The sequence below is a fragment of the Tachysurus vachellii genome, chromosome 10, assembly GCF_030014155.1.
Source record: "Tachysurus vachellii isolate PV-2020 chromosome 10, HZAU_Pvac_v1, whole genome shotgun sequence".
Lineage (NCBI taxonomy): Eukaryota > Metazoa > Chordata > Actinopteri > Siluriformes > Bagridae > Tachysurus > Tachysurus vachellii.
In genome coordinates, this window is record NC_083469.1 from 8,861,191 (window position 1) to 8,875,619 (window position 14,429).

Below are 14,429 nucleotides of genomic sequence, written 5' to 3' on the forward strand. Positions count from 1 at the left end.
CCTGCGATGGGTTGGCACTCCGTCCAGGGTGTATCCTGCCTTGATGCCCGATGACGCCTGAGATAGGCACAGGCTCCCCGTGACCCGAGGTAGTTCGGATAAGCGGTAGAAGATGAATGAATGAATGAAGTTCCTCGTTATTTTAACTTGAGTGGTGACGGGTTAAAAATACAGACACAGGAGACATCCAAATATTTTCTTTGGCAGATTTCAGCCAGGTATTTAATGTTCTTACAACCTGGATTGTGGTACACCAGAATGTATAAGTGAGCAAAAATATAAGCGCTTAAGCTGCAGAGCTCTACATGGCTAGTGGTTTAACATTGTGGGGTCGGTCTTTCTTCTCTACTTCTTTGCTAGTGGTTCAAACAACACTATCAGTCTTTTCAGACTGAGCTGAACCCAGGGTTATCGTCATTCTAAACCCAAATTTTAATGCTGGGTAATTTAGAAGCACCTCTGCTTACCCATGGGTTATGAAACTCTGCTCTAAAGCATAGTAAGTAGTGCTTCTGCAGGGTTAATCCTGCGTTACGTTGTCAAACACGTACAATGCGAAACGACGCTGTGTTACAATATTACAACTAGATGCCTAGAAACTGCCTCATATCACATGATTGGAACAGTTACAGAAACCCTGCGTGTCGTATACACAGTAGTTGCAATGTTTGGCAAAAATTACTCACTGATGCAAAAGTGTGAGTAAAAGCGTTATTTAAAAAGTGTCACATGCTGTATTTTATCCAGTCATTGGTTGTTGACCCAGGGTTTAGGAATGTAGTATTAAAACACATGTAGTCAGATTCTGAATATCCAGGATTAATAGTTAGCAAATGAGCAAAGCAATAAAAAAAAACCTTAATTCTGTTTTCGTAGGGTTCAAAATGACCCGGGGGAACGTTTTCTTAATTTCTTATTTGCCAAGTATGGAAAGCCGTTCTCTTTATCTGTATCTGTTTAGTGATACAAATCTCCGTTTCTGTATTTGGAGTTAAGTCAAAAGTGCTATTGTCTAACCCACAAAAACTTTCTTTTTATTTACCATTCTGTTTCTTTTTAGAATTAAATATAAGCCCTATCACATTTCCACCAGGGAACAGTGGAAAATGTAAAGGAAAATAGCTAAGAGACAGAAATGTACAGAGGCAGTGTTCGACTAGTCTGTGATTTCTGTGTCTGACGGTTCATCTCTCTAATTCATACTTACTCATACTGGAACATTGATCTTGAGTCTCTAGTTCATTCACTGGATGTAGTGAGCTTAGAGCCCATATCCTGTGTATTTATTGCATTTTTCTGTTTTGTCTATTTTTTTTTCCCTGGACTCGTCTCATACTGTACGTTATGTCTTCTTGAGTACTGTTGCGTCCAGGAGAAATGACATTTCAGGCCAATGTACACAAGCTATACGGTGGAATGGCTAAACAAACCCACTTAATATAAGAAGCTCTTTCTAGGGGGTTGAAGAAAAGCTTTAAACGTTATGCTTCTTCATGCATGCATAGAGTAAGATGTGTAAGAAAATACAGACTTTGTACATATCCTTTAGTATAAATTCCTATAGAGAATATTCTATGGTGCTGTATGCTGGTGTAGCAGCATCTCTACTGCAGAAAGGAAGAGACTGGACAAGCTGATCAGGAAGGCCAGCTCAGTCCTGGGGATTCCTCTGGACACTGTACAGGAGGTGGGAGAAAGGAGGATGGTAGCAAAACTATCATCATTGCTGGAGAACGACTTTCACCCCCTGTATGAAACAGTTTCAGCTCTGAGTAGCTCCTTCAGTGACAGACTGTTACGTCCTAAGTGTCTGAAGGAGCGATACAGACGCTCTTTTCTCTCTGCTGCTATTAGACTTTACATTCAAAGCTTCTCCCAGTGAACCAGTCACCATAATTACACACGGTTATTGCTGTTTCACTGCAATAATAAACAATAACAAAGCATTTTAAACATGTGCAATAACAAATTTTTAAATATGTGCAATATTACCTGTGTGCAATACGTCTTTCAGTGTAACTACTACTCTTTTTATACATTTTTGTTTTTGTATATACTGTATATTATATTATGTCTTTATTCTTTATAGATATTTTTTGCTGCTGTAACAGAGAAATTTCCCCATTGTGGGACGAATAAAAGAATATCTTATCTTGTCTTAAAGACGGTCTAATAATTAGAGAAGCCTGGAGGATAGGTTGCTGTCTCACTGTAATGACAAAAATAAACAACGATGCCTGAAATTTGAGAGCTCCAGAATTTCTAAACGGAAATGTTTCACAGCACCGAACACAAGAAACCCATTGGATTCATCTAGAGATGCATGCAGGGCATTTTTGCTTTGTTTTTCCTTGTTTTAAATGGGTTCTATTTCCAAAACTCTTTAAAAATAAACAATAAAAAAATGAGGTACTATGCATCGCACAGGGCCTCGTGTCCAAAAACTGTCTTTATTCGTTTCCCAAACTTCACATCTGGCTGCTTAGAAGTAAAATCCACTTGCTTGTGCGACTTCTTTTTTTTTTTTTTTTTTAAGATGGTCTGTTCATTCCGAATAATCCACCCATAATCAGATACATCTCTACTTTAAACCTTCATATTCATTTCAGCTTCGCTATCCTTTTTTTGGCTTGTTATCTGAGAAGCAACATGCTTTCAAGCTCAATATTAAGATATATAACAATAAATTACTCTGAACATCCCACAGGCTAACAAGAAGCTGGTTATTTCCTTCAGGAACAGCCTTGCTTTGCAGAATCTTCTTGCTTAAATCATATTAGAGTACAGATTTTTGTCTCTTTCTGTGCCAGAGCAGTAATCAACCATGTTTTTGAGGTCAGACAACCATCTTGCCAGAATCCAACATCTCAGCAGGATTGGCCCTGCTTTATCCTGCAATCCAATTCAGAGATCTGATTTCAGCTACAGGAATCCAGCTCGGAGCACAATGCAGTGCCTTATCCAGATCTTTAGGCCGCCTTGATCATGAAGTTAGGGGACCTGTTGTCTTTGCCAAACTGCCATCACAACACTAATTTTTAAACTATTAAGGAGTTAAGTGTGCTAGTTATAGAAGAGGTAATTACTTTAAATGTTACATGTCAATAGAAATTTGGACTAAACTGCAACATTCCTAACAAGAGCCCAAACGGTTTTTACCCTGTTTATCCCGTTTCATCAAAACAACTCACTACTTCTACGGGACTCTAGCCAGAAATTCTTAGATCGGTGGGAAAAAAAACCCCAACTTCTTCAGAAAGGGTCACGATTACAAGACAAAAAGAGATGTTTCCATTCATTTTCTACTTCCTTGTTAACCTGGAGCTGACAAAATAGCAAGAAATATATGATCCCAAGAGAAATAATACATCTCAGAAAGAACTCTCAATTTACTTTACAGCATATTTTATAATGACATTCTAACAGCCAAATGTCCAATCCAAATAAAAAGCAGGTTCAAGACCTGCAAGCAAATACAAAGAGTGACTGTGTGCCTCTAGTTATTTCAATCCAGGCAATCAAGTCGCTCAGAATGCATTACCACCGAAAACCAAAAAGTGCATGAACCATTTACAACAAGGTCTCGACCGCAAGCACGCAAACAAGCGCATGCAGCCAGCTCTGTTACACAACATCTGTTTGACGGTGCTGGAACGTGGACGAGGGTGTTTATGAAGGCTATTAAGGTCACTCTGTTATGGAGTTGTTATAGTGTCAGTGCGTGTCGTCTGACGACGGTGCTTTGAGTGCCTTTATGCCATTACAGAATAATCTTCTGTAGAAAATGTGGATTTATAGTCTGGACTTGATTATATAGTTTCCATGGATAAGTGACCACGGGGAAGAAATGGAGTTTTTGGAAGGTGGCCAAAATATTTAAAAACCGACAGCCTGAGTCTGGTAACAGAGGCACCAAATAAGCATTTGATAAGAATGATGCCGGTCTACCTCACTCACTCTCTATATACGTATTTATGCCACGGTGCAGCTGAATATTTGATTCTGATTGGTCAGAAAGCTGAGATTTGAAAGGAGCCTCTAGTGTCCGTCACTGTAATTTGAGTTTTCAGACATGTGGAAGAGCTGTTTTGGTCTTTTCAAGAAAATAAAAAAGCATATGATACATGCATAATTTTTACGGCTCTGGGTTGTTGATCAGAAGGTCAGGGTTCGAGCCCCAGCACTGCCAAGCTGCCACTGTTGGGAAATTTAGCAAGGCCCTTAATCCTCCCTGCTCCAGCGGCATTGTATCATAGCTCCCATGCGCTCTGACCCCAACCTCCTCAGTTGGGATATGCAAAAAAATGGATTCCACTGTGCTATTTTTTAATGAATAAAATTATTACTAAAACCTCCAGATGAAAAAGGCAACTCCGCTCTTCATCAGGCTGCATCACACCATTATTTATTGATTTATTGACACCATTGATTATTTTGACACAGCAGCATAGCCAGTCCTGTTTTATTCCTTTTATATATATATATATCTGATGAAGAGCGGAGTTGCCTTTTTTCATTAAGCAAGACTGGAAGGTTATGAGTTTGATTCCCAGGATAGCCAGAGCCACATACCTGCTCTTGGGTCTGGCAATGCTTTGTGATCTATACCTGTGTATATATAAACCTTCCAGTCTTGCTTAATTTTAGATACAGGTTAACCTGAGGTTTTAACTCAAAGCAAAGTGAAATGGGATACAGTTAAAGGTTTAGAGTCATGCTTAGTAACTAGGCACTGGCAGCTTTGTAGTTTGGGAAATTAACTCACAACCTGAATAGTCCAAGCCTTCAACCATTGAGGCGCTGCTGGTTGTTAGCACAGAACTTTTACCGCTGCCAGTATTTTACGCCAGTCGCATCAGCATAACCTAACGTTCAGAGAGTCAAACAAAACAGCCTGGTGTCTGGAATATTACAAAACGTAGTATGTGTCTGAACCAGTGTAATATGGGAATATCCTAGCTATACATGACTCTGTAGCACAGAACAAGGACTTTAAATGTCTTTGTCTGTTGAACCACTTTCCAGTAACTTTCTTTAGGCACAGAATCTGAAGCTTTGTATACATTGTGCTGCATTTTAATCTGGCATGTGTGGGATTCACGCAAGTCCTTCTCCACCGAGGCCAACGTGAATAAGCTTTTTGTTTTCTTTAACAAGATTTTCCGAGCAAACCTTCGTCTGGTTCTGGTTCTTTCTTTCGAGCGTTTTACACTGATGAGAGACCTGTCAGCCTTTTTTTTTTAAACTGTCAGAGAGAGAGAACATTGGCTGCAGATGACTTGGTTCCAGCAGGCATGGCAGGAACCCCTTTTCAGCTCCAAACCACACACTTACAAAACTGCACACCACCCCACCCTGTCTCCAATACCAACACAGCCATCCTGACCAGAGGCTGTAACAGGCTGCAAGAAGGTCAGCCTCGCACATCAGAGTGTGTGTGCTGTAGGTTTCAACGATGAAATGACTGTCAAGGTCTAAAAATATGCAGGATGCCAAACCAGAGCTGCAGAAAGTTCACTGGTTTCTTTTGGCTCCGCCAAAGGAATAGCAATTACCAATACACGATCCAGAGGACAGCCATGTGCATTTGTTTAATGTGAGATCCGGTAAGGCTTTCGCTGGCTGCCACAGCCATCTCGCTGTAATCAGACAGAGAGAGAGAGAGAGAGAGAGAGAGAGAGAGAGAGAGCGAGAGAGAGAGAGAGAGAGAGAGAAAGAGTAATATCCTGAAAGTGGCTGACCGCAAAGTAAAGCATCGGCCCTGTTCGGCAGCGGAAGGGAGGAGATAAGTGTGATGAGTATGGTAGACAGCTTGCGGTTTTAGAAGGAGCAATCGTCAGAAAAAGTTTGACAGCAGTTCTCAGTCTGAAAGCGAGTTATCATCCTGCTTCACCCCCTATCTTTGGAGTAAAACACTAACCTTCTTCTTGCTGCAGTAGATCTGCCATTTCTTCTCAGCAGGCAGGGCAAACATGGCCTCTCTGTTTTTGTCGGTGAGATCCAGTTCATCCTGCCGGGGAAAGAAAAGTGTGTAATTGAGCCGTTAATGAAACACTCAAAGTATGAACACAGGATATTGTACAGGAGGAAAAACAGGCTCAGGCTCAGACTAATTAATTCTAGCACTGTATAAATTCATAAAGAATAACATCTAGGCATGAGAGGTATATTCATCATCTGCATACTGCTACAGATTAAAGCTATAGCATGGTTACTCGAAACATACTTACAGTATTTAAATCAAAACAAATCAGTAGAAAACGCCTGTTAAAGTGCGTTTACTATATTAACGGTGTTACAAATATGCCACTACTCGTGTCTGTGTTTATTTATATGGGCTATATGTGTTTAGTTTAGTCCAAATATATCTACGTGCAACTACATCCAGATTTAAAGCAAAAGTGGGTGTGGCCTAAAACTAAAAAAATTAAACAATGAAAACCCCCAGAGGCTGTCAGCATGTCATAAATCAGTGCATGCGTCACACAATACGGGAGTCGTATCAGAGTTCTCGCTAAAACTTTTTTGTCCTAATCCACACATCTATCCACAAAAAAAATATAGTAGTGCGCTTCCTATCCAAATCATTCAATCTGTCGATTTAGAACAAGGCCTCCGTTTCCTTTATCTGTATTTACGTTTACGTAATTAACGGACCTCCATAAGAAAGATCAGTTCATTTCAATTCCCATAAATCTATAAATCAAATCTTACCTACATCCCAGAGCAATAAGCGGGTTACACGATCCCCCCAAGTGGACTCCAAATTCAGTGGAATTCACATTAACATTCATATAAACCGAGACCGATTCACCATATTGGCACGAAAATAAAATACACTTTCCATACAACTTTCATATTGTTATCTTTTGATTATATCACAGCATAAATTTTATTATATAAAATGTCAGAATTTCAGGTGCATCCAAAAACACAGAGCTTAAAGAGTGAATTATAGGTTATGGATCAATCTTTATGATTTGTGAAGTTTGAAGATAGAAAAGAAATGAAGGTTTGCCTTTGTCGACATGTATATATATTTTTTTTAATTGTAAAAAATGGACAGGAAAGAGGATTCACAAACTGTTCCGAGACTATCAAGATGGAAGGAAGTCATATGAGGCCCTGAGGGGACCAACAGGAAACTGTAGAGCCCAATAGCAATCCGCTGGCCAAAAAGACAGGGACAGAGATTTGTACAAGCACTTAACATGTGAAAGAAAGCAGTTTCTTCTGGTGCGGTGAGAGAGAGTCATACCCTCATCAATAAGAAGGCTGAGAACTAAATTGACATGGTACCTTGTCCAAACCCACTGCTTAACAGACGCAGTTTGGCCTGTTACGGGTCAGTGACTTGGGTTTGGCTCGGGTTCTCTAGTCATCACTTCCTCTGTTGCTGTTCCTGCTGCTCCAGCTGCAGTTGCTGAATCACGGTATGTGGGCAAAGCTGGGGTTTGATGAGGACATGGATATGGCAGAGCATACAGGAAACAAGCTCCCACCCAGAGCTTTCAGCTAAAGGGAAAAGGGTGAGATTGATCCCATGGACCTCCACCCTCCATCTTCAACCCAGTAAGCGACAATGTCTGGGCCTTAATAAGTAGCTCTGACTCATACTGCCCAGTTGCCTACATTTTTGCCACAAAGCAATGATCCGAATCTCAGTCTGTAGCTTGCGGCTTGTCTAGTTTACCATGCTTTATGAGTTGTATTAGCATGACTCATGGGTAGTAATCATCCAGTTTAGGGCAGAATAAAATATTTGTTACTCATCTCTATATACTGTGGAATTGGAATGATCTAGAAATGATGTCCTTATTAACACAAGCTCATATACAACTGTCACACATGGTAAGTAAATCACGTTTTAGGTTTAAGGTTTATTGCAATTCCAATGTGTTTAATAACAATTTTCTATTTTTGTTCATACTAGAAAAGCCCAAGTATAGCTATATAACACCAGATGTGCAATCTAGGCAAATCTGTTTGCCTAGCACAACATGGAACAGAAATAGTAAGTGTAAACAGCAAGGGGGAAAAAACTACGCCTCGTGTAACAGGATTAATATCATCCTACATACTGAGAGACAGACAGAACGAGGCATAAGAGAGACAAATACAGTGGGAATTAAACACTCATACGTCCTCTGTGGGCCAGATGTTAGCTTAGTGTTGCTCAAATAATATCAACAGTCCACTTCCTGCATGTTCCAACCCAAACGCCTGGGTCCATCATTCTCACATGCTATAGAATGATTCACTAAACACTATTTAGCGTTTATTTAAGCGTCGTAAGATTTCTCTCCGTCTGCACTATTTCATGAGGTGTTCAAGACTGCAATATCTAATTTTATCTCAAGTTGTTTTCCTCCTGTTTTTTCCCCCCAGATAACATTTCTCCCGGAGACAGTGTTGAGGTCGGGGCTTTTTTTTGGGGTAAGATGAGCTACAAACACATGGCTGCCACATGTACACTTGCCTCTCATCTATTCCCGTTGAGCTCTTTAACATTCACATTTTACTGTCTCAATTTAACCAAAGCTCCCAGTCCACGTGAACTTAAATAACCCTGATCCACAGCTGGAATATTCTACATCATGCATACTGTGGCTATATATTCTATATATATATATATATATATATATATATATATATATATATATATAAATAAAAGTGTGTGTGTGTATATATATATATATATATATATATATATATATATATATATATATATATATATATATATATATATATATATATATATATAAATAAAAAGAGAGAGAGAAGAGACGCCGAGAGAGAGATTATTGATTATCAAATTATTAAAATATAAATGTTGTTTATCTGGTGAATTGATTGAAAGCAGTGATATTTTATTGCACAACTGGATTGCGTACATTCAGATCTTTTTGAAGTGTGTTCCTTGTAAACTGATGGAAGTTTACAATCGTGTGTGAAACTCGCCTGGGTTTAAAATCATGCAGCTTATATATATTATATTCAGGAAAGCAGGGATATGAGGAGAGAGAGAGAGAGAGAGAGAGAGAGAGAGAGAGAGAGAGAGAGCGAGAGCGAGAGCGAGAGAGAGAGTATAGATTATATAGATTATCACTCATATCCTCATATCCCTTCTTTCCTAGCTACAGGAAAGAAGCTGCATGATTTTAAACCCAGGCGAGTTTCACACACGATTGTAAACTTCCATCAGTTTACAAGGAACACACTTCAAAAAGATCTGAATGTACGCAATCCAGTTGTGCAATAAAATATCACTGCTTTCAATCAATTCACCAGATAAACAACATTTATATATTCCACTACTCGTATACGTGTGATAAACTCCCACTTGTTTCAGAGTCACAAATCTGTGCAAAATCTCAAATCTAATGACTGTGGTTATTGCAGAGCTCCAGTACCCATGATGCATTACAGCACAGCGTGTGCACTCTGCACTGCTCTAAGCCTTTTTTCGACTGAACGGATCCACTAGAGTTTGTGATGTGGTCTCTGCTTTAAAGGTCTGAACCAGTCAGCATGGGCTCATTAAGGTCAGCCTTACTGTGCATGGATGTTGGTTTTAAAGCAGAAATAAGGGCCTGGTAAATTTGATTCTGTAGCCAAATGGAAGAAATGGCACAATTGTTAATGTCTGCACAGCGCAGATCTGCCCTAGGTTTAGATATCCGACATCACGTAAAGTTATCTTTATTATAACAAGAATAAGATTCATATTTAGTCTCCATACATCCCTTCAGATGCTGACCTGTCACTTTGTATTTGTCTTTTCTTCATGCTGTGCACAAAGTATAGCTTTGCATGTGCCACAACCAAGCTATATAGAAGTTAAATGTGGCTTTTCATGGCCACAACAAAAACAGCTTTTCTTCCACATTCCCGAAGCCTTCACCCATCTGCCGTGTCTGCCTTCAGCCAAGTCCAGATATTTACCATAACTAAACTGCGAGTCGTTTCATTTTGTCAAGAATGAGGCTGCCGTGCTTGGGTCTAAGCACTCCCATATGTCCAGCACACTTGATTTGATGCTTACCAATGAGCACGTCTATGCTCTTTGCTGAAACACAGCATGTTGAGCTCCTGTCTAAACAATGCACCCCTCTCCTAATGCTACTTAAATGTCTAGGAACATGCTGTTGTTCTAAGGCAGCCAGGAACTGTAAGGCAGCATAAGCAGATGTTTGTGCACTTGCAGACTTGATCAACAAGGTCAGCCGTGTAATTACAGATAAGTCGAGCTTCAAACCCTACGCCATGATTAAACCAGAATTTAAAGATGCTTTAACACGGATTGTCGCTTTCAGGCTTGAAGGTGCTCACAAGGTCCCTATGAAATTAATATGCGTGTGTATGATTATCAGTGCTGGCTAGAAACACAATTTTTGGACCATCACATGTGCAACACCAATTGACTTCAATTAGCGTGTGTATAAACAAACAAGTGCATATTTTTAAACTGAAACCAGGATGCAAATTCGTCCTAACTGAATCATTGCCCTATATAAAACACATCTGACTGAGTAGGAGGTGATAGAGAATGATTTTTGGTTAGGGAGGAGATTGACCACTTACCACCAGTTCAGAAAAGCGGGCGTTCAGTTCCTCCTCCAAGGGCATGGGGGCGCTGAACTCGAGCAGCTGCAAGGGAACACTGTCCTTCAGGTTAATCTCTGGGGGTTCGCTGCTGACAAAGCAGCACAGAAGGCCCAGGCCGGGCCGCGTGCGCTTCCGGGGAGGCATCCTCTCCGCGCTGGATGGGCCAAACAAGCCAAGTCTGCTATCTAGTCTGCATGGTCTGAAAAAAAAAAAAAAAGAGAAAAAGTGCACGATCAGAACAGATGCCAGGATAAAGCAAAACAAACCACATCATAACTGCTAGAAACCTCTCAGTGAAAAGCCGAACAGGCCCTGGATAGACCTCCATATCTGACAAGGTCTTGTTAGATGAATTTTGAAGCAAAAGTTTTATTACAGTATATTGACCACAGAAATGGTGCTGACATGCAGAGAAGGTCCCACCGAGGATTACTGACCCCAATTTTGGAGTCGTAGTGTTACAACGATCGTGCATTTGTGTACGTCTTATAAACACATAAATGTCTGCAGTCACTGACCGTGGAAGCTTTGCCTTCCAGGCCCACAGGTCCGGGGTCTGGTTTCACAAAAGCATGGACGCACGAGGGTTTAACAAAATTGTTAAATGCTGGATATGGCTTTACTTTAAACACGCTTTCCAAAAGTTAACAAGATCCTGAAACTATATTACTTTTGGGAAGTTCATCCTAACTGCAAAACCCCAGAATGACAGCGAGAGAGAAAAAGCAGGTTGAAGTTGGAAACAGCCATTTAGCTTCAATCGTTCAGATGTGTGTAGTGGAGGATGTTAAACCTCGAATAGAAAAAAGTATTCATTTCTGCTCAACCATTTTGGAGGTTGTGTGGGCACAGAGATGGGAGCAGCCTGGCACCGGTTTACGTGTGCTGGCATAAGGTTGGATGGCACAAAGACCTTTCTGTTGTAGCACAGAATGAAGGGAGGGGAGCGAAAAGCCGGCCGTACCCAGCACGCTCTCTCACACTCACCAGAACCAGAATAATAAGGGGAGGAAAATAGCTCAGTGTTTTCGAGGAGATGCCTGCTCTCTCAAATGCATCCACTTCAATCAGGGCTTGAAAACATTTTCTTCAAGAGAGGACTGAATATCATATCATATAGCAGCTCCCCTCATACATAAACCTGTACAACTACACAAAAAATGGAAAACACCATTTTAACCATGTTAACTATTATTCCAATTATAGGTTCTGCCAAATCTTCACATCTGCTCATCTCTAAAAAAAAAAATAAAATAAATAAAAACCTCATTCTAATTGCTCCTAAATTTAAGTGTTCACTGAAGCCAGCTGTCCATACACCATTTTCCCTACAGCAAATGGATATTTACTGCTTTTTCTAAGAATAGTTTAGTGGTAAATTCTTTATGAGGGTCCCCCTGTTCAGTGCAAATGTGTGAGAGGGGAACGTGAGGTGATAGAAAACGATGGTTTCCTGTTTTTGTTGCTTGCACGGACAAAACATCCTATTACAGATATACTGCCAGATATGAAGCATACAGTGAAGCATTTTACAATCAGAATCAACTTTATTGCCAAGTACTATTGGTTTTACATGTACAAGGAATTTGCCTTGATGCATAGAATAAACAAAGAATTTTAGAAACCTAAACAATTTTAAGCGAGACGTAAATTACAAATGCTATATTCAGTTCTGATGGAAACATTAACTGTATGTTAATTGTACATCAGTGGACCGGTGCAAGGCATGTAGACTGAGGTAGGAAGGTAGGGCAAGGTGCAGGTGCGGTATGGCTGTCTGAGGCGTAACGCAAAAGGGGTTCGTCCGTTTGTGCGATAATGTCCGAGTAGAATAAAAAAAAACTGGGTCCTGCATATTGTTGATGAGGTCAGTTGCTGATGGAAAGAATCGAGGAGGAGTTTGTCTCGAAAAGGTTCACTATACAGTTCCACACATTACTAAATCCACCATCATCACAGTTAACCACCATGGCTTACTTTCACGGTTTCTTACTATTCATTCTGTTTGCTCTCCCACATAGAAGCAAACATCTGAGAAGTCAAGCTAATCACACATGCCGTCTCATAACGTGACCAAGAGCCATCTCAATACTGCCATCTCTGACCTCAATGATTAAACACTGATGTAAAATCTTTATAGGAAAACAGAACGCAGTACAGGTTACGGGCTTGAAAATCAAATCAGAGAAAAGACGTTTAATTCAGACTGCAGGAAGATTTAACTGGTAAATGCATGTTGGACAGAACTGGCAAAAGATGGCAGTTTTACATGTATGAGTAAGAGGTCAGCCTTGTCTGTTGTTTCCATGGAAACACACTGCCATGTCCATGGCAGATCTGGAGCTGCTATATGTCAGTACTGAATGTGTGATTAACATAATAATAATTCTCGTATGTTGTTCCATCAATATTTAGTCAAATAATCATTCAGTTTTGTCTCATCATGGCTTTTATGGTTTGTTGTCTGCATCCTTTTGTGAGGTAAATATAACCTTCTCCCATATTCATATTTTCCTAAAAAAATGAATAATAATAATAATAATAAAAAAAATAAAATCAACCTCAACATACATGACATTGAACATTATTTGTTGTTTCTTTCTCCTTGGCTACTCCAGAGTGAATGTATGCTTCCGTTTGTTGCATGCCTCTTCACACTCACCTGATAAGAAGCAATCCATCTTTCCACATGACCTCCATACAAGATTACAGTTTGCAACCCAGTTCAACTGACACTCAACACACACACACACTCACTCACTCACACACTCACTCTCCCAGAAAGACTCACACACGCACTGAAAATAAGCTTACACTTAGACATGCGACCTGGCTTTCGGACAACACGGCGCAAAAAAAGTAGGCCAAGATATCGTTCACTCGTATATACAAACACGAGTACGAATGCAAAGTAAGACACACTACAGGAAAGAAGAGAGAGAGAGAGCAAGATTTTTTATTGTAAACGACAGTACACTGATTGCCCATCCTGTCTGACTTAGCTGTAATGGTACAGTAGGGACTACGGAGGAAACGGATAAGAAGATTTCCCTTATTCCCATATCCATTTAAAAGGGCAGGTGAGAAAGAACACCTAAAGCAGGATTATGGTGTTTGCCATTTTGTGGGGTAAATCCGTGTAAGGCAGGAGGGTGGGGGGAAATTATGGTGCTACTCCAAAATCAGAAGCTCTTGTCCTGTCCTATCTGTAAAACTCAGTGTTGCTTCAGAGCAACAGGTATTCCGTTGTCATTCTGGACTTTTAGACCTTTGCTCAAGAGCTTTTGGCAGTCATGAGATCTGAACTCACAACCTTAGGACCAATGGCTCAGAGCCTTAACCACAATAAAAGCTAAGGCACCAGACAAAAGCCAAAAATGGCAAGAACTCTAAATTGGGTTACACTAACTATACTTCCAGATGGTCCAATGTTGCTAGAGAGTAAACACATTTCCTTGGACCTTTAGTCTTCTACTGTGAGAGAAAGAAGACTTTTGCTTTGGAAGCGATTGGAGAAAGTTCTTAGCTCAAACAGGCATTCATTAGAATAACCTGACTAATGGAGGTGTAAGTATTTGACTCTCGTGTATATCGTCATCAGCAGTTCTTCCTCATGGCTTACCAAATTTTACTAACGACCTTCCTATTGAATTAACACTGTCTGTCTAATTTGACCAATTTCTTTCCGACTCTCTACTTCTCTTCTTCTCCTTGACTCTGCTCTTCATCTCTCTAACTCTCTCAACAGTGAAGAGAGAACAAGTGGCAAGTGGAGATTCTTCACTGGTCTATTCGCAGAAAATCTCTGAAGATTTTTTTTC

The 14,429-nt window shown here is 40.1% G+C and overlaps 1 protein-coding gene across 5 annotated transcripts in view; it reads right to left on the minus strand.

Moving 5' to 3' along the window:
* Positions 1-14,429, minus strand: part of daam2 (dishevelled associated activator of morphogenesis 2) — a 103,400-nt gene that overhangs the window by 53,538 nt on the left and 35,433 nt on the right. For all 5 annotated transcript variants that reach the window (XM_060879245.1, XM_060879241.1, XM_060879243.1 and 2 more), the window contains 2 exons: positions 10,585-10,807; positions 5,921-6,010 (listed from right to left, as the gene is read on the minus strand). In XM_060879245.1, coding sequence (XP_060735228.1) covers positions 5,921-6,010; positions 10,585-10,752 — 258 coding nt within the window. In that variant the 5' untranslated portion in view covers positions 10,753-10,807. The remainder of the gene's footprint in view (positions 1-5,920; positions 6,011-10,584; positions 10,808-14,429) is intronic.